Consider the following 27,550-nt stretch of genomic DNA (forward strand, 5'->3'; position numbering starts at 1 on the left):
ATTTGTATTAGTTTCACAGATTATTTAATTTTAATAGACATCTATATATGTCTTCTTTATAGTCTTCTACAGTATAGTTTTCTTTACATTTGTCGATTCCTCAATGAGGTTACAAGACATCCGATTACATATCTTTCCTTACAAACTACATCAACTGTCATTTCTTTACGTTGACTTAAACTACCTTATTCTATATACATTTACAATATACAAACTATACTCTCTCCGCTTTTTACAACTATATATTTTATTTCATATATATATAAATTTACTTTTAATTAATAAATAAATAATACAAAAACTTGGCTACTAAAAATTTTTAATAAAGTGAATAAATAATTTATACTAAATAATCAATAATTAATTAAAACGCAAGTATTCATCTTCGTTTTCTATAAAACAAAGCGCTGGTAAAAAACAAGTATTGAGTAAACGAACATAAAGTACCTACTTGAGAATCGTTGCGTGAAATAGAAAAAGAGAGGGGGCGTGATAGACTCCTGATCGGCGGGCGAATATGTAGAGGGGAATAAAAACATGATAGGGGAAGGCAGTAAAGGGAGAACATGAGAGTCGATCAGCGGCATTCGGCGGTAGTAAGCAGTAAGCAAGCAGTACGCGCTTGCATTTTCATGTATGTGCTCTACGCTGTTGTAACGAATGTCCTATAATGGTTTTGTCTCTGACACATTTGTTTCGGTTCTTATAGTCATAAGTTTGTGTTATACCCGTCTTCTTAAACGCACGTGTTTCAAGCTGACCACCAAATTACACGTGAAATGAAACTGGTGTACTAAAGTTACTCAGTGAAAGCTGACAAGCAAGAAATTCGTGTATCTTTCATACTCTCATTCCTGTAAGTGCATATCTTTATTTTATTATCAGTTTTGTAAAGCATTTCTTATAAGATGACAATATATGATTTGAACCTGATAAAGCATGTCTTATATTGTTTTTCTCATTTAATCGATTATCACAGTTAACATGGTTGTTACGTATCTGATTTCTATTTTCTACAATAATGTATATTAACAAGCAATGTTCATACAATACCTGTATTTACATTGTGAAATATGAATTATTATGAAATACTTTTTATAATTTTGGAATTTTTATAGTTCACGTGCCATATTTAAGCCGATGTCATACATAATCTACAAATTAATAATCTTGTGGCGTACAAAAATTTCCAGATAAATTTTCAACTTTGTATTCTTAAAGTGAAATCTAGATGAATTTGAAATAATATCGATATTGTTATTATTTGTTATTATCATTCTTATGTTAGACTTTCGCCTATTACAAGTTTAGATAAAAAGCGAATTATAAATATAAGTAAAAAGTATTAATATTATAAAAGTATACTATGAGTATAAAAGTATAATATTATAAAAGTAAATATATAAGTAACATTAAAATAATATTGGTAAAAGAGTATGATAAGTAAAAGAAAACAGTATAATACATAAACAGTGCTACATAATTGTAAATTATTACTTAAAATTATTAAAATAGCGTGTTGGAGATATAAAATGAAAAATTTATCTGACCAGAAACTTTTATAAGAGTGTGCGTTATGTAAAGTTAGTGTTATTTGCATATTACTGGAACTTGAAAAAGTTAATAACTTGTTGACGATCATAATGATTATGTTTCATGTTTTACTAAACTTTTTACAATAAAATGATAAGTAGCACGGACTAAAATATGTTCAACGGTATGAGTGGCTTGGATAACATTGTCAGAGAAAAAGTGCGCAAATACAATATACAGTCAACTTTCGTATAACGCAGTATCATAGCATACTATGCTGCATAACGTACCGTATATACCGTATATATATATGTATGTATAGAAGAATCATGTATATTTCAGAATACCGTATTATAAGAGGGTTAAATGTAATATTTTGCAAAAATTAAATGTTATTTATCTATCAATGTATGTATGGTATGTTGATAGTAGTGTATTTTTATTGCAGCACCCAGGACAAAGTACAATATATAATTCATAGTGCCAGTGCCAATGTGTTAATTAGAAAAGTAATATGAACATTTTTTTTTTTAGAAATATGCTGTTGTCTATATGACTCACGATTCATTATGAAAAATTTGTTTGAAAACATATTTACTAAAAGAGATCTTTTTCTAAGATCTTCAATTTTTTTGTACTTCATTTAATTACGAGTAGTGTGAGGAGAAGGTGTGATTGAAATTTATTTGGAAAGTGAAATATCAAGAAACATTTGACTCATTTGGAGTTTTGTCTTTGTTATGTATATACTTTTTGTATCTTGTTTGATTAATGGAAGAAGTGAGAAAGATTGACAATTATCTGGAAAGTAAAGGGAGCATTTATAAATATTTATTATATATATAAGGATATATTTGATTCATTTGACGTTTTATTTTTGCTATACATGTATGTTATTCATATCATTTATATTCTTCAATATTGTATTTTGTTTAAGAAAATGTTTATAAATATTTATTAGATAGGATAAGAGATATAAGGAAATACTTATTTGGTTTATTTGAAGGCAAAGACGATTGTATATCATGAGTTGAGATTCGGAACTTTCACTGTAAAATCTTATATAATAGTAGGTACTCAATTTGATAGTTCTTTCTCTTCCTCATAAGTACATACATATTCTTGTTTATTGTAAGAAAAGAAGCTATTGTACAAGTTAGTAAATTTGAAAACTATTCATTTACGAAATTAATTCAGTATTTTCATCAGTTAAGAAAATTGTTTTTATAGCTATATTAAATTGCTAGAAATATGCAGAAATATTGATATAGTTAAATACTGTTCAAAGCGAAACAAACTATTCATCAGAGGCTCGTAGAAGGCAAAGTGAGTCAAACTCTTCCTGACTTGTCGGTTTTGTCCTACTTCTTCGCACCTTTCGAGGAAGTTAGAAATTGCACGAAATCGTCTCGATCTCAGATTTCGAACGACGAAACTGCATCCAGCGCGTGCAGTGATCGACATATTCATTTTTGTCGTCATAGAAACTTTTCTTATACTAGTATACTTATACTTACTTGAAATTTAAAAATTCCTTAATTTACGTAGTCCATAAAATATAAGAGTATACATACATTGAATACAAGAATATGGAATAAAAAAATATAATTCCCATTTTAACCGTGGCCTTCACTTTTCAAGACAGATGCAAGGTAAAATAAATATTAGCATGACATGTTCCTCTCGAAAGCGAACATTTGTTTTAAATATTTTTTGTATCGTCCATAGTTTTCGAAATATTTATATGTTGCCAAATAAAACGGACATATTGTATGTACAGCTTCAATAAACCAAAACGTATTCATGCAAAGAACGACAAAGTAAAATTTGAAATATAATATTTATTGAAGAAATAGAAAAAAAATCCAAATTGAAAATCAAGTCAAACACGGTATTACAATCCAAATCAATGTAAGTATTCAAATCAAATCTGGTATTTCTTAAAATTGAAAAAAAAAAGAATAAAACCGACTTCTAAAGGAAACGAGAAGGGACTAAAGGCACTTAAAAATGGAAAATAATTTTTTCTTAAATATATATATGAATTTAAATCTTTTGCAGTTGGCGCCAAATTCAACGTAAATAAATTATATAAATTTTCAATTACACGACGATCTATTTAATGGAATGTAATATTCTTAAAAGTTGTCGACTATTTTTAAATGTTCTTGAAAGATCTCGCTCTGAAGCATGGAAAAATAATTAAAATATGAAAGAATCCTAAGAACAAAGAATTATTCACAGAATACTCATATTTATCCATACATTTGGACGCACAGCCAGTCGTACTTGTTAATAGAAGTCAAAACTTCTCTAGTGAAAATTGTATAACTACATGAAAGAACGTACATGTACTTTCATCGAGAATAAACATTTTCTTTGTTGATGTATGCATTAAGTATCGACATTTAACATGTAACTTCGTACGAAGTTAATTTGTCTGCTTTAAATTTAGCAACGACGGCAAGAAATTGAAATTTGCATATTTTAGAAAGGATTATTCTTCTCTACCTAGTTGGTCTTTTCCCTTCTGTTTCTTTAAAGCCTGCTTTCTTATTATATTTAACATTTTTGAGTTTCTTAGCTTAATGTTTATGAACATATGGATTGGCTTTTAAAAAGCCCTTCATTAAGGGACCACAGGGGAAGCATACTCTATCGAGTGAAAAATCTCTTTTCTCTTTTATCCCTTTGAGGGAAAAATTAAACAAAAAATCGTTAAAATACTTCTACGGATTTTTAAAGGACAACTGTGTCAAAAAGAAATATTGCAACTTAACAAGAACGGTTATATTATTCATGTTCAAATTTAAATTCGCTCCTTCGGAGATTGAGTATGATAATATCCTGAATTATGTTCTACGCACTTGTTTGGGTATCGTTTCTAAATTAAACCTAAGTTGAAATCTAACCCGGTCTAAGAGATATCAAAGAATTCATTAATATACAGGGTGGTTGGTAACTGGTGGTACAAGCGGAAAGGGGGTGATTCTACGCAAAAAAAGAAGTCGAAAATATAGAACACAAATTTAAAAAAACATTTTTTTTTTTAATTGTTTTAAAAATCTACAGTGAGATCCGTTATAACGAGACGTGATAAAGTGCACGCGTACCGAGCGAAAATTCAAAGTCGATTTTCTCGAAAACAAAGCCTCAAACGAAAAATTTTTATTCTATATTTTCGACTTCTTTTTTCGCATAGAATCACTCCCTTTCCGATTTAATATTGCTTACTTTTTAAAATAATTGGCCAAACTTCTTTGTAAATTAACTTACATTTTTAGTTTAGTAATTTTTTGAAATGAAGTTAACCTCACTTTTTATCTACAGGATGTTAAAAGATATAGGCGATATTAATAAAATGTGATTCTAATAAAATTGTTTCGTAACTTGAAAAATAAATCTTAAATGAAATTTTTCTACGTTAACCTTTCTTCATTATCCTGATGTTTAAGAGAATAAAGAAATAGGTACCAAAGAATTTTTTTTTTATTTGCATGAATTTTACAATCAATTCTCATTGAGAATTATAAGTAAATGTTTCTGGCGTATTACTATGGCGTGGTACTATGTCGTGTTTAATAAGTGTTTATCGTGTGTTTCATTCTAGTTGAATGTAGTGCTTAAATCTAAAGGGTAATGTCCTTTTAACCTGCCGATCTGATCTTATTACTGAATTTGGATGTTTCTTCTTTGACTGTGGCAGGTACCAAAGAATAGCAAATCTTTAAGTTACAATGTAACTTTATTTGAGTCGACTTCTTCTAAGTAGATCTCGTATTTTTATGCAATTTCATATTTCTGTGAATAAAATTAAAGAAATGGAATCTACATAGAAATTTCTTTCATCCATTAACGATTATAACCTCTTATTATATTTAATATTGCTTACTTTTTAAAATAATTGGCTACACTTCTTTGTAAATTAACTTACATTTTTATTCTAGTAATTTTTTGAAATGAAGTTAACCTCACTTTTTATCTACAGAATGTTAAAAGATATAGGCGATATTAATAAAATGTGATTCTAATAAAATTGTTTCGTAACTTGAGAAATAAATCTTAAATGAAATTTTTCTACGTTAACCTTTCTTCATTATCCTGATGTTTAGGAGAATAAAGAAATAGGTACCAAAGAATTTTTTTTTTATTTGCATGAATTTTACAATCAATTCTCATTGAGAATTATAAGTAAATGTTTCTGGCGTATTACTATGGCGTGGTACTAAGTCGTGTTTAATAAGTGTTTATCGTGTGTTTCATTCTAGTTGAATCTAGTGCTTAAATCTAAAGGGTAATGTTTACCCTGCGGATCTGATCCGTCGTGTCAAGTAATTGAGTAACTAGCAGGGTTTTTGTGGTTGTTAATTTATTACTGAATTTGGATGTTTCTTCTTTGACTGTGGGAGGTACCAAAGAATAGCAAATCTTTAAGTTCTAATGTAACTTCATTCGAGTCGATTTCTTCTAAGTAGATTTCGTATTTTTATGCAATTTCATATTTCTGCGAATAAAATTAAAGAAATGGAACCTACATAAAAATTTCTTTCATCCATTAACGATTATAAAAGTACTTTGCTTTCAATATTTTATATATTTTTGTATACTTATTCGTATATACAATTTGCGGATTTTTAAAGCTTTAAATTTATTACAAATGCATAAAAATCCGCGCTCTTTTTAAAAACATTTCAAACAAGTCAGGTGATTGTTGAATCACGTATCAAAGTCGAAATTAATTAAAGAATATGTATTGATATTTATATGCCATAGCAATTTGCGTAAAATGACCGATTGAACTTTGTGCGTAGTGCACGCATGCTGTTACGATGTTATTAATCACTCGGTATTATCAGTGAAGAAGCATTTATAAGTGGCATACAATCTAAATGAATTCTGGAAAATCATATATTTTTCGTAATTGTCAAGCTTTATCGTGTCGATGACGTTTCCTACAAGAATATGTTGCAGAGATAAAATAATGGAAGTATGAAGTTTATTTCCTTGCTTGATAAAGTTAACAGAGAGATATTTATTCGAAGGAATAAAATATTAGTAGTTTGGTATAATTATTTACAATATCATTAAAGATTTATAAGTGTGAGTATCTTCTAAAGGAATTTTCTGTTAAACAATTTGGTTACATAAATTGTATATGTATTTAAGCTATAAAAAAAGTGAAAGCACATTTTTCGTGAGTTATTGTAGCATTTTGGTATTTATGTATCTGGTGTCCTTGAAAACAGGATGACTGAAGCTTCTCTAAAAGAGAAACTAAGGCCAATTTTGTTAGTATAGATACCTCGTATAGCTAAAACTTAAGAAAGTTAAGAAGCATATTTCGTAGCCAAAAACACTGACTTATACCTGACCTATAACTGACTTATACATTGATGATAACATTATACATTATTGTGTACTGTATGTGTTATATAAAATATTTTGGAATTTCATTCCCACTGAAACACGAATTTCAAATGAATCATTTGAAATAAATTTTCCCTATTGCTGGTTTCGTTGCTCTTTTTTATATAATAAATTTGAGTATCCATAAAAAGATATTTGAAGCTGCTTTTTTTAGTCTGGATTAGATTTGAAGTATTTCTAAACTTAAAATTCCAATCTCTATATCACGTTATCTTTAACTTTCGATATCGTCCAATCATGTGACTAAAGAGAAAGAGAATGCTTATCTTATAAAATAATTTACACTTTATATAAGTATATGACCAATGTATATTTTTTCAATATCAATTACAGTTTTTTTATCGGCCGGTGAGAAAAATTACACGTACCTGTTTATGCTTACATAATACGATATCACTGGTTGCCAATTAATCAATCTCTCAATGAATAGTTAATGGAAACTTCAAAGGTTGTTTTTGAAACAATCATAGTTAACATCGTTGATGCTAAACTGATTGATAGCAACATGAATATTCATTTATTTCTAAATTGTACATTCTTTAATGAACCTTGACTCATGATCCATCCAAAATGAGGGAGATCGCGGTTTGTTTGTTGTTCGCCCTCCGTTTTAGATTTCTATGATAATTTTTCTTATAATATAGGCCATATGTAAATAAATAGGTCTTCTTATAATACACATTATATAATAAGTTAAAAAAAAGGTCAGAGATAAATGGAAGATAAAAGTATGCACAGTGACGCAAAAATGCTTTTGAACATATATAGAACATTTTTATATATATTCATATACATACACTGTATATGTATTGTTTAATATATACGATATAAAATATTTTGAATTTTATTCATACTGTACTGAGATGAACGTTATATGTAATTATATTGGTGAAATTTGAAACCATTCTGAAAACGTAAAAGATACCTAGAAGTTACAAGATGTTTATTCCAAACTGTCAATAAATGTTCTTGCATGATATTAATTAATTGAATAATGGAATTAAATTTTACAAGTAAATTTAGAAATTATAAATTATCTAGTCGTTTTACGAAGTTTATAAAAGATCTACTTGTAACTTCTTAATTTATTAATATTAATAGTTAGTAAATTATTGCACAAGAGCTCTGATTGTTCATGCTATATATGTATACTTATATATGTAGAGGCGTTAACAAGTTCATAAATTCTTGTTAGATTTAATTATAACTCTCTAACGTAACGTATGTAAAATTAAAGCATCTAATGTATTTATTTCTATTTAAAATCTGAATTATCCAAAGTTACATGATTAATTATACGATTTATCGGCAAATTTGACATCCGCGTACAAAGTCCGAAGTAATACTATCAAACTTACTCATCGCATGATTATACACATATGTTTGTAGATATTCTATGTTAGTCATCTTTCTTTCTTTCGAGGAACGCGAGCAGGCAACTTTTGTTTTCTTACGTTGAATTGATCTTTGCTCTACAATCATTATCTTTTCTATTAAGTTTGCACAAAATTTTGTCGCAGGAGTCATGTAAATAATCAATATGATGATCTAATAAACATTGCAATGTTGTTTTGCAATTACAAAGAAAGTCAGCACAAAGATAGGTACATTATTAGGTGGACAGCTTCAGAGTCTTCCTTAACGTTTTGATAACCCCAACGAAAGTACAATACATGTAATAAATATAACATTGTGTAAATCTTTGTAGAAAGCAATCATAAATAATGATCATTTCACAGCGCGGTCGATAAATTCTCGTAAGAAGGGAAACTGGGATGCCAATTCAAATTGTATAACGAAAACGTTCATACAAATTTGTTTCTTTACGTTACTTTTAAATGCTTTATATACGTTTTAAATTTGTAAATATATGATTATATTTTTTTATAGGTTATTGTTCGATGTAATGTAATTACAATTAGAAATAGCCATAATCGAAAAAAGAAAAATATATTAAAAATTGCATAATTGTAACTTTTTGATAAATGTAGTGTTAATATACGACTATCTATAAAGTTTTACATTTGGAGGTTAGAGTTTTATAGCTTTATGTATGACTCTTTATGACGTATATCGATACGTGTGTAAATAGAGTGACTTGTTTGCAATTTACATCATCGTTGATCACTGACATTAACTAAGAGCAATTTCTAAGAACATTCGAAACGTGTACACAGGTTATCAAGGAAACTGATTGACAAAGAAATCAATATGCAAGATAGATCGCTGTATATTGATATCGTCTCAGGAATAATAAATGTGAACTTGAATTTATGCCATTCCACGTAAACAACGGCCGGCTTGGATCTTTAACGATCTCTCCACTGGACTTTCATTGTTGATTCATTTTGTGCGATTAGATTTGCGATGTACTTCGACCAATCATTATAATTTATGGCTATTGTCTCGGAAATGCATCGTTTGCATACAAATGATAAACTTTCTGTGTAGAAGGAGTTAATTTATTACTTTTATTGTTACATTTTTAATATGTTAAACTTATAGTAAAAAGTATCTACATTGTAATTGTAGGAAAATTTATAATCCTAAGATAACCTTTGTTAAACCTCTTTTCTCTCGTTTTCAATTATCAATTACTAACGATATAGGTTAGGTAATTTTACATTCTGATTGGTTAGCTTTTAAAATCATTAGAGCTCCAAGTAAAACAGATAAGTAGACGTTACCAGAGTTCAGCTTTAACTTCTGAAACAATGATTGTTGTTAATACTATAAACAAGATTAGAGTTATCGCCAGAAGAGATAAACCACTTTGTTCTCTTTGAGGAAGTTTGCTTAGCGATCAAATGTTTCAATGTCGTCGATTCCTTCTTAACGATGTCATATGTATACGTGCATATGAATTGCTTTCTTGTTCATCATGTATATATTTTGTATAATATTTATATGTATGTAAGTAATGATTGTTTATGGACAGTCTGAAATACTATTATCAGACATAATACTATTATTAATACTATTATCAGACAAATACTATTATCAGAAATAAATCAATTTGAAAATAATTAATAAAGAGATAAAAACAAGATTAAAAAGATATACAACCGATATAAAGAAACGAATAAATTGTTTTAATCAATGTGCTTATTTTCTGCAATAAATTTAATGACTAATCGAAGTTCACGTATCGAACTTGTAATGGTCATTATTGGAATTTAAACTTCAATTATTTTTAATAAGCACTTCTCAATAAGCTGTGTCTATTTTTATTATTTTTTTAAATGAATACGCGTCATAATGCAGAATATTCTGTTTTTCTGTCCTTTAGACCGACATTTGATCATTCAACGTGTGTTATTAACAATCCATAAATAACCGTTATTTTATCGAAATTAAAGGTTTTCTAACTTTGCTTTTTTTTCAAGAAAATTGTCTATTCCTTCAAAACCATTTCCTTTACTTACGATACTATAGACTTATTGCACATGAAATGTATCGACGAGGCGTTGCTTATAATTGTAAGGTAACCATAATACACTGTTGCTAATGTAATTAAATAATTCGCGGAAATTAAAAAATATGGTTGTGACAGAATCTTTGTCTGTATGTGTTAATTACGACTATGTGATGCAATGCAAATGCCGGAATTTCTTGTACATTCGAACAGAATTGAGTGAGTCAGCTAAAACTGGATGCTGAAGTATTTGCAATAGTAATTCATGTTCATATCATTTATTTTATTCTTAGAGACAGTATTAGAATACTAAGTTTTATCACTTATTTCTGAATCACTTTATAATCATAGAACGATTAATCTAATCTAATCTGGGATCAACGTCGACTTTCCGTTTGGTTTTCGTTAAATCATGTCAAACTTCACTAGCAAATGTTCCGCGCGATTTAACCTATACTCGTAACAAAGATCAATTTGTGTTTAGGCAGAGTAGTTAATGGACTGCGGATTTTTATGCATTTAGGTAATATTTGAGGATAAAAAAACGTATAGAATGCGTCTAATATGCAGAATTATATAAAATTTCCAAAGTACTTGTTTAATAGCACTTGCTGTAATATTTGGTATCTAAACTTTTCTACATAAATTCCATTTCCTTACTTATCTTTATAAGAATATGAATTTCCATATCTGTTCGCCGCCTTATTAATATTATTTAAAATGCTGACTGATCGATGAGCATTATCGTGATCCACGCATACTTAAATTGCTTTTTAATACAATTTTTAATATCTTTATAATACTTTTATAATTTTATCTTTGGAAATGAAATTAATTACAAGCAAAGTGAATGGTAATGTATACAAAAAAACGTCACTCTTTCGATGATAAATATTAAATACTTGTGTGATAAAAACCGGTTATGTCTTTTATCGTGAGAATAATAAATTCAAGTAGATATCCGTGGTAACTTCCTGTGGCTTCCGGAAGTAGTCGTCTATTACTGGTCCTTGTGTTTTAGACCAAACTGTACGTAACAGCATATAAATGTCTTTTTTATTTGAAGATTTGCTATCTGACGTTTAAATAATCTATGTATGTGCGTATAACATATGTATATATAACTTATATGTTTATATAAACTGCAAGTTACATTCTTCAATTTAAAGTCACGTTTTCAAAAGCAGAGCTGTATATCCAAAATAATAAGAAACTGTTGCATATTTTATATATTAAAAAATGTTAATTTTTTAAATTATTACAATACGTTTGTTTTATTATTTCATTCTCTATTTCTGTTGAATATTATGAAATTAATCGACTGCAGTATAATATATCTCTTCCGAAGCTAAAAACAAGTATGTTTACACTTGAGATTCAATTAGAAATTTGTTATCAAATGCAGTTGATTATCATGTTTGAAAGCATATAACAGGTTTCGAGAGGTGAGTTAAGTAGTAAAATTTTTTAGTGAAGGCAAGTTAAAAAGTATTATTTCTGCATGATATTAAAATACAAACTTTTTTGTGCAACTATTATAATGACATACATATACATATAAATATCCATTAATTTAGTTATATTTTAATGTTACTTTCATTAAAGAAAGCATGTTTCTCTTTTTGGGAAGTTCTTAGAATCAGGTGACCCATGTTAAATGCAAATTAAGTACCTTATATCTATAATAAATCATTGAATTCATTTAACACTAGGTATACGGGACCCGTCAATTTGACGGATTTCGAACTTCGAAATGAAGTAATTAATTTTATCCATTTTGCGTCGTAAATTAATCATTTCATCTAAAGAATTTATGCGCATAATTATTTTTTCCTAGGCTTTCTTATTTTTGAAATCTATATGTAGTATACCTATCTCTACGAAACTCGTGAAATTGACGGGTTAGCTGATTTCATGAACGATCCGTTTTTCAAAGACAGTGTGCAAAAGTTTCAGTTATTGTAGACATTTCTGTATTTTCTTATTTTCACCAATTCCCCTTTTCTAGCAATCGCAAGTAGATCCAAGAGATATAGTAAAATAATGAACAAAATTGTCAACATCAATGAAGATTGTTCTGAGGATACCTCCAAAGAAGATCAGTATGAATTAGGCCAAAGCGAAGCTGACAGTGAAAGTTCTAAATACATTGAAAGTGGAGAGATAGAAGGATCTTCGGATAGTAAAGAGGAACATTTCTTGAAAATGTGTCGTAACAAGAAAAGGATGCGCATTCTTTCTAGTTCTGACTCCGAGGATGAAAGGACGAGCATTCCAAGCACATCCCAAAATGTAACAGGTGAAACTGAAATTGCAATTGACGGGACACAGTGCATAAAACTGAAAGCAGGCGGATCTAGGGGTAGGACGCCCGTTCGTATGATATTCAAGGATATCGCAGGGCCTACTGGCTATGCTAAGAGAAATATTATGTCGGGTTGTGTAACTAGTGCTTTCGAATTGATAACTGGCAGACACATAATAGAACACATAAAAGATTGCACTGTAACCGAGGCGCATCGAGTTTTGAAAAAAGACTGGACAATCACAGTTGCTGAGTTGCGTAATTTTCTAGGAATTCCATATGCCCGAGGCGCACATGAAGCAAGATCATTGAGAGCCTCCTAAAGATTACAAACAGATAAATTTGCGCTGATATCCGAAATACGGAACAGATTTATAAGTAATAGCCAGGCTTGTTACAAGCCATATGAAAATATCTTAATAGATGAACAATTATTTCCAACGAAAGCCCGATGCAGGTTTACGCAATATATACCGAATAAGCCTCATAAATTTGGCATTAAGTTTTGGTTAGCAGTTGACGTCCAAACAAAATATATTTCGAATGGTTTCCCTTATATGGGGAAATATGAAACTCGATGCTCAAGGGGAAAAAGGACAAGATGACATTGTTTTCCACGAATTTATATAAATCAGAAAACTGCACGCTTACTGTGTATAAAAGTAAACCTAACGTAAAAGTCCTCCTTCTAAGCACCAAACATACAGGTATACAAGTAGAAGACAATTATAAACGTGTTCCAGAAACCATTGCTTTTTATAATAAAACAAAGTTTGGTGTGGACGTCATTGACCAGATGGCACGCAAATATGGTGTGAAAGCAGGGAGTTTCCGGTGGTCCCTCCTTTCAATATTTTAGATTTGGCAGCGATAAACGCGTGGATATTATGTGAAGAATGCACCGGATCGAAAATATCCAGAAAGAAGTTCATATTTTGCCAAAGATCAGACGCTTCATTTCTGTCACCTTTAACGTCAGAAGTGCGAAAAAGTTGCCAAGTAGCCTATTGCAAAAAAAATAGAAGCAATAATTGTTGTATACAGGGTGGTTGGTAACTGGTGGTACAAGCGGAAAGGGGGTGATTCTATGCGAAAAAAGAAGTCGAAAATGTAGAATAAAAATTTTTCGTTCGAGGCTTTGTTTTCGAGAAAAAAAACTTTGAATTTTCGCTCGGTACGCGTGCACTTTATCACGTCTCGTTATAACGGATCTCACTGTAGATTTTAAAAAAATTAAAAAAAATTTTATTCTATATTTTCGACTTGTTTTTTCGCGTACCACCAGTTACCAACCACCCTGTATATTGCAAAAAGATCGCATGCGGAAAATGCACAAACAAAATTCAGTATGTTTGTAAAAAATGTGCTCAATAAATATGATTACCCTATATCGTTAATATTATTGTTATCATTTCCGTGATAATTTTTCAAAAAAGACTTTTTACTTATTAACAATTTATTTAAACGTGGAGCCTAATATTGTTCAATTAAGACTTAATTTGAATAAATTGATTTTTTTAAAGAAAATGCGTATTTTCGTTTATCCGTCAATTTGACGGGTGCTCGTAGAGATAGGTATATAAGAAACGCCCGTAAACATAATGTTAATCAAGCAGTTAATATAATTTTGAATTGTACTATAGTTCGTTTCGGAATCGATATTTTCCTATGACACTCATCATTTTAGATAAAGTGACGATTCGATTAATTATAAGATAGTTGTTTGGTGCTTTAATCATTATAAGGGTCTTTGATATTCTTAGGGTATTATTCAGCTTTTTTTCCATAGATCGAGAGCTACAGAGAGCAGATCCATAATATGAATTATAATCTTGGAATTCGGATATTTAATCCAAACTATCTTAACTGCGACCCAAAATCTCATGATATCTGTGCCTGTTGCGTGTTGATTTAAACATTGTTTAAGAAATAGCAGAGATAATATATTTGGATGGCACTTGTATGATTATTTCACAAGTCATATAAGTCACATAAGATTATTGTACAAGATAACTGTACATCATGATAATCATTCGTTTGGGTTTCAATCATCATTTTTTATACCCTCACTTTGTGTCTTGTACAACGATATTTTATTACAATCTTTTACAATTTAAATTTGTCTTATGCAAAAAAATATCGCTTCTGCAGTTTACATAGAAAAAAGATTTAAAAAATGAGAAATAAAGAACAGAGAGAAAGAAAAGAATATGGGTGTGTACAAGGATCAGAGAGGGGATGAGGAAGTAGAAGGCATTGGGGATACAGTTAATTAATTCCAAGTAGGAGGGAATTCTTATGTTAAAATATTACATTTTTAAATTCAGAGCAGCAAGATGTGTGTAATAGACATTTCCTGGAATGAATAAAAGACTCCATGGATTGAGTCATATCACGTAATTTGAAGGATATTATTAGAATATTGTATACATCTTAGTTAGATATATAGACATGTTTTCGTTCCTAATTAAAACTATGGCGATCAATTAGTTTCGGGCATAACTTTCATGTCAATTAGCAAACTACTTAGTTTTTGTTACATTTGTCGAAAAATTTCTGAATTCCGAATATGTGTTGTAAAAATAAAAAAATAGAAGTTATAAATAATTATAGAAATACGTAAGTAGATAAACGAATATATACATGTATATATGCATATACGTATGTATGTGTGTATAGAGTCCTGGTCAAAAGTCTTAATACAGTTATAACATTTGTTTAACTGTAAACTGAAATAAAAAATTTGTTGTTAAAAGATATTACCGATTTTAAAAACCGCTAAAGGTATAAAGTAATTTCTATTTTATTTATATTTGATTTAGATATATATGCAACAACGATTACGTTATCCATTTACTTATTAAACAGCATACTAAATATATTGCAACGGAATATATCAATAAAATTTATCAACGCAATTTCAAAATGAAATTGGTAGACTAGAATATTGGAACAATGGTACATTGGAACAACAAATTCTTTGGACAATCTCTAGAACATGCAAAATGTTTGATTCCGATAGCTGAATCCCATACTGCATACCCTCTAACATATCCTATAAGATGCACAAAGAATTATCCCGATTGGTCCAGCCATCGTTCTGAAGTAATTGGTAAACATACATAAAAGAAAAAAGAAAAATACACGTCGAACATTGATACTTGCTTATTTTTCAAAGTCGGTATATAAAGGTTAACTATGTAATTATTAAAGCATGCAAAGGATTACTATTTAATTAGATATTTTATTTGACAGGGGAAATAAGGTAGCAGTATATTAAAATTTATAAAATTTATGCTATAAAATATAAATTATAATATACTATAATATTTTAAGTTCAGAAATGTATATTAAGTACAAATGTTGTCATCGGTTATCATAATATTAAGATGGCGGTAAATTTCAAATTTTTTAATTGGAACGCTAGATATAGAAATAATTGATGATAAATATCTTTCTGTTTGTTTATGTTCCTTTCTGTATTGATCATATCCCATTTTTCTGACTGCAGTTTTATGGTGTTTGCTTGTCTATGTTCAACTAATCGGCGAGCAATTAGCTCGCTCAAAATACTCGACGATGGAAGTACTGATGCACGAGATGAGCAATGGCCAGGAGACGAATGCAGTCGACACGAAGGTTTACACTATGCCTAAGCAGACAGAGAAAAAGGTAGAAAATGCACATGTTGAGGACGGAAGATGTTTCATGGAAAGCAACGCAGTGGATACCGTCGATATTATGTTCGAGAACATCAAGTATACCGTGTCACTGGGTTGTAAGAAAGGTTAGAATAGCCTCAGTGTTTCGATATTTCCTTGTTCCATTTTTGATTTATCTGTGTCACTTCCTTGACGTCATGTATTCTTGATTGGTGGAATATAGTGAAATCATAAATTGAAGTATTAAGAGAATACACAGATTGTTTTAGTTCCTTTAAAGCCGGTGATTCATTGGAAAGCTAAGTTTAATTATGCTATGATGTGTTATGTTTAAAAATATTTGTTTCAATATATGTATATATGTATCCACCAAAAGCTAAACTAATAGCACAGCTAATAGTACAGTTTAGTTTAGCTGTGGTGGAAACGATTTCACATATGTATATCTTTCGAAAAATATTGTTAATCGTAGTAGAAGAAACCTTCGATAACCGCAGACATAAACTTCTTGTTCTCTAATTGCATGGTCGTCATCTCCACCACGGGGGGAGGTTCCTCTTGACGCACCGTGAAGCTTCGATGGCTCGCCGCGATCGAGTAGCAGGGCCGGCGTGATCTTTTGCCGGGCCGGTTCAAAAATTTTACGGGGCCTGAATACACATTCAAATCCTACACTTAAATTTTACAATTTTGTTTACAAATGCTGTTACATATTATATATTTTTTATAAGATGAATATTAAATAATAATACAATCCAATAATAATATTAAATAATTTTTCTCGCTTTTTTCGACGCCAAATCTTTGATAACATCATCGATTGAATTTGCTACTTCATTTTCTATTAATAGAATAGCCAGAGATGAAAATCTCTCTTGGTTTATCGATGATCGCAGATAATGTTTTATTAGTTTCAATTGCGAGAAACTACGTTCTGCTGAAACCACGGTTACCACGGAAACCACGGTTACCACGGAAACCACGGCGTCGTTAACATAATTTGTAATGCGATTAATAAATTTGGGTATGCTTCCGAGAGATGGTTCTTTACGATATAATTCATCGAATCTAAAGCCGAATAATTGGTTTGTGTTATTGACTGGAACATCTTAATTTCTTCCAATATTTCAGTTCCGTCGAAATCTCCTTCCAAATATAAATAAAGGTCTTGACAACACTTTAATAAATATTTATTATCTAAATTTCCAATCTCATTCATGTATAGAAAACCAGAAATATTTTGGTGATCTGTATATAATTCGAATCTACTTTTAAAGGATACTAGCGCGTATTTATTATTTTTAAAAAGTAATGTACACGGAAGTATTCTTTGTCGTTGATCGTCGATGATTCATCCTGTCCTTCATAATCGAATAATTTTTGTTTTTTACCCCTGTATGATGATTTGAAATCTGGTGTTATGTCCATTTCCTTTGCAACTTCATGTTTGCTGCGATCATTTGCTTTGCTAAATCTTTCATTTCTGTATTCCGCAAAGGATACGTTAAGACGTTAAAAAGAATACGTTTAATAATATTTCGTATCAAGTGATAAGACTGGCAATAAATTCAAATTCACTTATCTTGCGCACCATATACAAAATCTCAATTGTCAATTTATTGTTCAGGCGAACATGAAATCGAATAGCCTTTACACTATCAAAACGACATTCCCACCTAGTTTCTGATAATGGTTTAGGCGTAACTTTTTCAACGTGTCTTTTTACAACATCCCAACGCGATGTCGATGCTGCAAATATCGTGTAAATCTTTTGTAAAACACCAAAAAAATGTAGTGCTTGGGTTGATGATTTTGCTGTATCTCCCAATAACAAATTCAAGTTGTGACTACCGCATGGTACGTAAAACGCTTTAGGATTTACACGTAATATATTTGCTTGTACTCCTTGATATATTCCCCTCATATCGGCACAGTCATCATGTCCTTGTCTGCGACAGTCGGATATTTTTATTCCCAACTGATCCAGAATGAGCATGATAGTTTCAGATAGTCCTTTTCCTCTTGTATCGTGAACTATTTCAAATTTGATAAAATGTTCCTTGATTTCAACCTCCTCGTCTGTTATATTGACATAACGAAGAACAGCCGATAATATTGCTCTCCATGGCTATATAAATGGAATAATATTTTGCTCTTCTTATTGCATCGAAATTTCTGTTTTCTTCTTTTTGTGCTTCAATTTCCATATTTTCAATATCTTTTTCTTGATGAGTTTCACAATCGCTCGTTTTTCTATTGTTTTCATTTTCGTTCAATTTAGTTTCGTTGATGTATTCTTTATTTTCCTTCACAGGTGTATTCAACTCTTGATCTTCCTCTTCCAAAGGGATCTAATTCATTGCCGTATGTTTTTTACCTTCGTTTGGCTGTCTTGAATGACTAGTGGCTTCAATTACATACCTCAAGATGTTGTTTGTTTGCTGTTTCATATACTCGTCTCGCTGCTTCTTCCGTTTCAGTTTTTCAGCCCCACTTAAGTATTTCCGTCCACGATCTCTAGCCCTGCTAGCCATAGCGGTTCTTAAAAGAACATATTTCCGTGTATAAAATTTTGTCTGCTACAAAAGTGAATAAAATCGTGCGCCAAAAAACATTTACTGCAAGATAGAATGAACTATATATTTAATAATAACGAATACAAATTCTCAACTAGTTATATGTATTGGATTTCATTTGTATGACTGCCATAAGTTTTTTTGCGACGCGATTTCAGTTAGGGTTGATTTTAACTTAAAAGAGGGGAAATAATTGAAAAAAAGTACTTACCAGAAATCAAACGTTTTGAAAATGTATTATACCACAATGTAACTTTGAAAATATTCGTCGTCTTAAATTTACCAAAACGTAACGATCACAATCCTTGCTACGTGTCGTGAGATTGACTAATGCTCAGTATCGAAGCAATGCAATGGCCTGATGCGTTTTTGTGTAAAACATATGAACCGCAACACGGTGACTGACACACAACCACTAATAAATGTCAGGCGTTACTATGCCCAATTTCTATGCAAGTTCGTAGGAGCTGCGACTCGTCGACAGACTTCCAAAAATTGGGGAGCGTTATCTCTATTTCTTTAAGCAGTTTTTTAAACAAATCCAAGTAATTTTTTTTCCAATCCATAATTCGCTTTTAAGGGACAAAAGATTCAATGAAAGTACAAAATTTGTAATCATGTATGACTTTTGCAAAAAACTATTGATGTAGTTTAATTTCTCTAAAAAGTACATTTCTCTGAAAGCGCCTAGATTTTTTTATCTAAAGTATTTTCCAGGATATGAGGACTTTATGGAGTTACACTGAACTTTGATAATTTTCGTCACTTCATTAAACTGAATCATTGCTACTAAAAAAATGTCTTGCATCTTAATGGTATCATTATTCTGTAAAAAGTTAATCAAAATCGGTGTTTTTTAATTGGGTAATTTTCGTAGACCGCGGGACCTCTCAAAACGTGGGGCCGTGTTCCGACGAACGCGCTGAACCTGCTTTGCGCCGGCCCTGTCGAGTAGTGTAATATGATCCAATATCATATATCGCTCAGGCGATGTATGTAGGTACTAATTCAGCAGTGAAACTGTTTTATTTTTGACTTTTTTAAAATCAAACTTTTACTAACATATTTATGACATCTTTCTGATTAAAACGAGACCAAACACATGAATTATATTTACGTATTAATATGGTTATCATTTATTAAATAAGTAAATATGCTCCAAATTGTATCGTGTTTGATGTCATTTTAATCAGAAAAATGTAACAAACATATTGGTAGAAGCTTCCTTGATCAACAATCAACGGTAAGAAAGTTTTTATACGTTACCAAACACTTCAAACTCTCAGCCCCTTTTTCTCTTTCACTCGTGTTGTCCTTTTCTACGTTCCGCGCGTCTAAGATCTCAGTTTTCTGGAATAGAATCATTTCTGCTTCTCCATAATTGCAGAACCTGGGTCCCGAAATTCTGGTAATTATTGAAGGTTTCCATAACATAGCATAGCTTAAGCCCTGTTTCCACTGAAGCAACGCCAAGAAAGTTTTTATTGCTGTTGCATGTTTCTTAAAAAAGTCGCCGCTTGTTGCCTGTTTCGTAGCAACAAAATAAACGTATAAGCGTATTCAATATATAAGTGTTGTTAACAACAAATAACCTTTAAATCGAAGTAAGACCCGAAGGCTCCTCAGACTATGTTGTTTTAACATGGATAAAATATATCTATAAGCATTGCTTGTAAATATTTTGGAACATGCAGCAGCGTAAAATGGCAAAAGGTTCCTCTTTGCTTCAGTGGAAACATAACTTAGTTTTCTGGTGAATACCCGGTATTATCTTCACACTCCTATTTCTAGTTCTTACATATAAACACGCAATGATCGAGCCACTGGCCACCATCTAGTAAGATAATCATCTTCTAATTCTGAGAGTAAATTGATATCTCACATTTCTGTCAATAGTCGATCATCTTACCTCCTCTTAGGTCTTTCCCAATCTCTATTTTGATGATAATGCTATGACCTTATTACTTGTTTGTATTGAATAATCAACAAGACATTCAACGTTTAATGATATAGGGTCGCACATGCCAAGTGACATGCATATTTAACTAGAGAAAAACTACGCGTATGTGAACTTTGTCACATTCATCTTTATAGAGATACACATGGAAATCAGTGCGCTGACAGATCTTTTTATTTGTACAGTATGCAAATATGTAACTCGTTGTTTATAGTTAATAACCAATATAGTAGTATTGCATTAATTAATCGGAAAGTCCTTAAAGTCCGCATAATTGAGATTCTTAAAAATTTACAAAGTCTGTAAAAATCCTTAAAAGAATACAATAAAAATTTTCAGAAAATGTAAATTAGATCGATTTTTCGAAATTGGAAAAATAACCTTCGCAAATAATCGCTTAATGTCAATCATTGATAATCATATTTTATAGAATTAGTATTGTAATATTATGAATATTAAAAAATTTAATAAAAATATAGTTCAAGAAAATATATTTCTTGACTCTTATAAACAACAGCATCTCTTAATATTAATAACAAACGATCGTATCCTATATTCACAATATATCTATATCCATACATATGTGATCACTTTAATCACACACATATTGCAGGCCAAAAGGAGATATTACACGGAATCAATGGAAGACTTCCAGCGAAACATTTAATCGCCTTAATGGGCCCATCCGGAGCAGGGAAGTCGACCTTGCTGGATATCCTGTCGGGATTCAGGACGACTGGCATGGACGGAAACATTTACATCAACGGTCATGTCCGACACTTGAATTCTTTTCGAAAGTAAGCATTGTGTCGTCCAAAATCATGAATATGCTAATACAACGCTCTACGTGACCGAAGAATAGATTATCTTAAATACCATTATGGTAATTAATGGAATTCGTTTAAAAATCGTCTGGTATATAATAACTATAACAATACATAAAATGTATACGTATATAAATTGAGATTACGTTTTTCATTATAATAATTCTTTTGAAATTATTCTCACTTTCTTCTTACTTTTAAATCCTTTTATACATCTAGAAGCCTATTTCTTTAAATTACTTTTTAACTATTTAAAATTTGTTTACTATTCCCTAATATTTCATAAAATAAATTGTCATTACTTTTCCTTATTTTTATTATATTCTATTATATTTCCGTTATATTTACAAATAGAAGATTCATAATCATTCAGAAGTATTTTGTACATTTGTCACTAATCAGATATTTGTCACACATGGAATAGACAGTAGGTAATGAATTCAAACGATGTGGCTTGTAATTAAATTCTATGCTCGTATTATGTATTCTTATCTTTGACCGCCGTTTTGTTATGTTTCATGCGATCGCCATAGATGTAGCACATACATCACGCAAGATGACCGTTTAGAAGCTCTGTTGACAGTCGCTGAGAACATGACTGTCGCAGCTGACCTCAAGCTGCCCACTAGTACCCCTAGATACGAGAAGGAAACGATAGTACGTATGTAGATGCTTATACTCGAGGTCAATTGCTAAAATTTCTTAAATATTTGTATCATTGGCAAATTTTCTTATGGAAATATAACAAGAAGCTTCTAGTATACATTTGATCGATTATTCATTCAAATTATAGTAGTATACTTATTTGGAAAAAATTGGTGATTTTTATATCGAGTCCTGGCTTTTTAAACTTTAACTGTTCTTATATCTATAGTATCTAAGAAGTTTTCTTATAAGCATATAATATGAGTTAATGAATTTTTACTATAATGTTATGAATACATCTTCATAAAGTCATGCAATAACAGTTATGTATTTAAGTAATATATTATATTTTAGATTAAAGACATCCTGAATACCTTGGGTCTATATGAGCATATGAATACTCTAACGGAAAAATTAAGTGGCGGGCAAAGAAAGAGGCTATCCATTGCTTTGGAGTTGGTTAATAATCCGACTGTTATGTTTCTCGATGAACCGACTACGTAAGTATATGTATTTATAGGAAATTTGAATATGTGAATGTACTGAATGCATGTAATATGCAAAAATATATAAAATATTCAAAACAAACGCTTGCAGCAACATGTCATTTGTAAAATTTCAAAATCAAAACCTTACTTTATTAAATTCTGTTTATAATAATATACTATAACGCTTCTACAAGCAATTCAAATATTTACAGCATTATGATAAATTGTTATTTGGTCCTTAATGAGTTAAATCAAATCTCTGTTTAAGTTTCACTTATATAATTGCATAAACATATGCAATCTAATGATAATAATATATAGAGATAACAGTAGTCATATAGTATGGTGAACGTTTCAGGGGTCTGGACAGTTCATCGTGTATGCATGTGGTAAATTTGTTGAAATTACTCGCACGGCAAGGAAGGACGATCGTCTGCACGATACATCAACCTAGCGCCTCGCTCTTTCAGTTGTTTGATCTGGTACGAGGTACTTTTTGCCGTAGGTTTTTTTTGTACAATTTATTCGTTGCCTGTGTTGAATCATAGTTTGAATGTCTGCATTTTGATCGTATCTCTTATGTTTCATTCAAGATGTAGACTTTTATGTTTTGTATGCCTGGCTGTCGACTTCATTTTTATTTTCGTATTTATGATCGCAGGTTTATGTACTGGCGAATGGAGAATGTTTATTTCATGGTGCAACCACCCAGTTGGTTTCCTATTTGGAAAACGTTAAACTGCCATGTCCTGTATACTACAATCCAGCTGATTACGGTATGAACGACGTATAGTTGGATAGAGAGATATAGCGAGATTGTAAATCAGTCGGACCAAAAATAACAAATGTTCAGATTGTCGAAACGTTCGTTTAAGATATTTATGGAAGACTAATATAGATAGGCAGTTACAAAGCGGTACACTGGTTCCCAGTATGGTCTCACATAGACCAACAATTCTTGTTACGTTTTATTAGAATTTATATTAGATCGTCCAAAAAGTTTCTTTCGTTTTATAAGGAAATAATGGGCGCACAACATTTTTCGTTTTATATTATTTTATCGAATTACGTATGATCCATTTTGTTCTATCAAAATAAAGATCACAACGTTCGACAGATTAGGTTTCATGTTTGTATAAAGATGCGTCGTTGTAAAAGACGTATCTGTAAAAGAAAGACACTTTTCGGACAACCTAATATCATGTATATTCGTACTGTCGCAATTGCCTAGACTGTAAGTTTCTGTCACACACACACACATTTGTATTTTTTTATGCAAATAATTTTTTTATTTATTTAATCAGATATAGTGTTTAATTTTCTGATATAAAATATTGCGTTTTGGGTGTTTTTTGAAAATTGTTTTCGCGCTAAATGAAAATGTTTCATTTTTCGAAAATTAGATATTTTGACCAATATACTTCATTTATTGCTTTTTATTTTAGTAATTGAGTTGGCTTGCGGTGAATATGGAGATGACAAAATAGCGATGTTAATATCGGGCTCAAAGAACGGCAAGAGTACGCAATGGTTCCAAAATGCTGATAGTCTTATAACTGCAAATAATTTGAGAGGTATATCTATTACGAGTTAAATTTGCATTATTTTAATAAGATTATATATAAATTAAATCAAAGCCGAAAATGATTTTTTTAATGACATTCATTTCTTCATTTTGCAGCGTTGCATCCGATTAAGAAGCATGTAAATTTAAATGGAAAAAGTAGTCTTCATGCGACTTCTTTAATACATCAGATTAAAATTCTGATTGAAAGAGGTTTTATAAAGTCTAAAAGAGATACTGTAAGTATTATAAAAGTGCAAAATCTATAAAATTATCAATTTAAACAATTATTAATTATGCATTAATTAATATAATTTGTTAGGATGTGATGTTTATTTCTGATTATCCTTAGTAATCTACAAGTAGTAGTAATTAATATTTCATTATGTAGTCATATAATCTCTCTCTTTATGATGAATGATTTTTCATAAGCTTATACTGAATGAAATATCATAGATGAATAAATACTATTCTTCGAATAAATTGATATCTTTCTATTACAGACATTAACATATTTACGAATCATAGTCAATATAGCCGTTGGTTTAATGCTTGGTATGGTCTTCGTTGGAGCTGGAACCGACGGTGCCAGAGTGTTAGATAATTATAATCTTTTGTTTTCCATTCTTATACATCATTTGATGACCACAATGATGCTTACCGTAGTTACTTGTACGTAAAACTGTCCATAATTTAGCGATTAATTGTTATAATTTTTGATAATTTTTAAATATGATTTTTAATAGGGTTTTAATATTTTTTCAGTTCCTATGCAAATGAGCATTCTATTAAAAGAACATTTCAATAGATGGTACAGTTTAAAAGCATTTTATACGGCCATTACTGTCATCGAATTACCGATTTCGATAATATGTTGTCTACTTTTTACGGTGATAACGTATTTGTTCACGTGTCAACCATTAGAAATGTCACGATTTTTCATGTTTTTCGCGATTAGCTTGTTAGTCGTTCTAATATCACAGGGAGCTGGTCTCATGATTGGGGCAGTGTGCAATGTAATTGTAAGTATATCATAATAATTATAATTAAATTGCCAATTTTTATGTATTTATAGAAAATAATATACAAAAATATGTAATATACCCAAAGCATAAAGTGCTGTAAAACAATATTTATTTCTTTTTTCTATCTATTATATTCATAGTTATATTCATAGTCGTATAATTCACAATATGAATTTGCCATTCATGGTACCAATGACATTTCATAATTAGAAGATATTTAACATATTTCCTTAAAATCTTAGAATGGAACATTCGTGGGACCAACATTGACCGTGCCATTGATGATGTTCGCTGGGTTTGGTGTTACATTACGTGATATACCAAATTACCTTAAGTGGGGTACATATATAAGTTTCTTGCGATATGGTTTGGAAGGGTAATATTCCTTTTTTTATATTTTTAAATATGTCACAAATTTTAAAGATAACAAAAGTAATGCAGCCTTGTTCCAATTGTCTAAAACATTACTTTTGCATTATTGTATATTAATATTTTATTAAAATCTTTTAACATAAAAGTTTTTTTTATGAAATAATTGGAAAAAATTAACTTTTCTATAAAAATATTAATTTATTCCATAATGTTTAAATTAATTTTCTTTGTGAATTTACAGATATATCGGTGCAATTTATGGATTCGATAGACCAGTGTTATTCTGCGAAAGTAACGAAAATTTGTACTGCCATTACAGATATCCAGCAAAATTCCTTTCTGATATTGCGATGGAAGGTAATCAGTTTTGGAATGATATTGTGGCGCTTATAATAATACTTATACTAACGCGATGTGCCGCGTATTTTCTTCTTAAGTGGAAGATCATGTCTGTACGATAAACCGATTAAGTTCAAAGTGATCTTCGAACTTGTTGTTTCGATTTTGTTTCGTATCGTAAGCGATAAACGATCGCTATTTAGCTGTATAGAACGTTATATGCAAGGTAATCGAAGAATGTATTTATACTATTTCTCTAGTTTTGCAAATACTTTTTGCTCAATACAGGGTAATTTTTATAGAGATATAAAATTGGTTCTTAAGTAATTTTGATACGGTTTCTAAAAAACAAATACATTTATATGGTAGTTATGAATTTTTGAAAAATGTGTATAATTCTGACTAAGCCAAAGACATTATTTTTATTAAACTGGTTTAATTAACGGTTTAATTAATCTCGTTTAATTAATGATCTGGTGATATCTCTAATTTGTAAATACCAGATTTTCTTTTTTTAAACGAGAATGATGTCGGCGATATCTACTCGTTCGTAATAACATAATACAATTTAGGATTATTCTGGAATCAATTTTAACTTATTCGTTATTTTTATTTCTCATATTCAATAATGATAAGAATTTTAGACATTTGAATGTCTAAATTGTAAATTAATCTTTCGTGGTCGAATTACGTTACGATAGAATAATTTTTTTCAATAACCTTAATAATTCCATCACTAAAGATTAATAGACGAGAAGAAACGCGCTGTTATATTGTAAATTAAGTATATATTTAAGCTGATACATTTTTCCGAAACGATATTTTCGGAAGTTGAACGTGATATTTTAAAATTGCTCAACAAATGTCAATTATCAATGCAAGTATATTTTTTACATATCAGTTTACGAAATAAAATGAGAAATTTGGCTCTCCAATTGTACGTACGCAAACTTTTATTTTATAAGTATATTTTATATGTTCATATTTCTATAATTTATAATGTGAGAAACCTTTTAACTTCTCCTACTTGAAATTGTTCATGATACAACTAATTGTACATCTATACAATTAGTTATACAATTGAATACTGCTCATACTTCTGTATAAAATGATATTGTTAAGTTCATTATTCTGTAACATGTGATGTTTGAAATTTCTTGCCCTTTTTGTACTTGAAATTATCAATTGTACATGTAAAGTATTTTTATACAATTATTTTATTAATATATTTATATTTGGTGGGACGAAGAAATCGTAGTTAATCAATTGCAACTTTGAAACAATCCTATTCAAAGCATTCTTGTTTCCATCGTCAGTGAGCTACGTTATGTGAGTATTTGCGGAAATACTTTGGACTTGTGATTACGATTAAAGGAACAGTAAAACATTTGAAAAATATTTCTAAAAGAGTACGTTTA

At 30.2% G+C, this 27,550-nt stretch overlaps 1 protein-coding gene and 2 long non-coding RNA genes across 10 annotated transcripts; 1 reads left to right on the top strand and 2 right to left on the bottom strand.

The window, feature by feature from the left end:
- The first annotated feature begins 292 nt into the window (after positions 1-292).
- LOC126870464 (ATP-binding cassette subfamily G member 4-like) lies at positions 293-27,530 on the top strand. Of its 6 annotated transcripts, none has more exons than XM_050628226.1 (12): positions 293-856; positions 21,489-21,672; positions 22,233-22,356; positions 22,699-22,844; positions 23,191-23,314; positions 23,494-23,608; positions 24,278-24,406; positions 24,514-24,635; positions 24,900-25,068; positions 25,162-25,418; positions 25,664-25,797; positions 26,035-27,530. In XM_050628226.1, exons 2-12 carry the CDS (start codon positions 21,551-21,553, stop codon positions 26,252-26,254), a joined length of 1,662 nt encoding a protein of 553 aa, XP_050484183.1. In that variant the 5' UTR covers positions 293-856; positions 21,489-21,550; the 3' UTR covers positions 26,255-27,530. The 6 variants fall into 6 exon arrangements, with proteins under 6 accessions (XP_050484183.1, XP_050484175.1, XP_050484216.1 ...); XM_050628218.1 differs by lacking the exon at positions 293-856 and adding an exon at positions 16,260-16,467; XM_050628259.1 differs by lacking the exon at positions 293-856 and adding an exon at positions 20,208-20,326.
- LOC126870560 (uncharacterized) lies at positions 5,181-16,541 on the bottom strand. Its single transcript, XR_007691371.1, has 3 exons — positions 16,412-16,541; positions 9,648-16,332; positions 5,181-9,403 (listed from the first exon to the last, which is right to left on the bottom strand). It is a non-coding gene; the product is annotated as an uncharacterized LOC126870560 (long non-coding RNA).
- Positions 17,906-20,964, bottom strand: LOC126870551 (uncharacterized). 3 transcript variants are annotated; one of them, XR_007691370.1, is made up of 4 exons: positions 20,828-20,964; positions 20,511-20,752; positions 19,130-20,442; positions 17,906-18,883 (listed from the first exon to the last, which is right to left on the bottom strand). It is a non-coding gene; the product is annotated as an uncharacterized LOC126870551 (long non-coding RNA). The 3 variants fall into 3 exon arrangements; XR_007691364.1 differs by having other exon boundaries at positions 17,906-18,693; positions 18,764-20,442; XR_007691368.1 differs by lacking the exon at positions 20,511-20,752 and having other exon boundaries at positions 17,906-20,308; positions 20,828-20,952.
- Positions 27,531-27,550: the final 20 nt, after the last annotated feature.

This window comes from Bombus huntii, chromosome 1, assembly GCF_024542735.1.
Source record: "Bombus huntii isolate Logan2020A chromosome 1, iyBomHunt1.1, whole genome shotgun sequence".
Taxonomy (NCBI): domain Eukaryota; kingdom Metazoa; phylum Arthropoda; class Insecta; order Hymenoptera; family Apidae; genus Bombus; species Bombus huntii.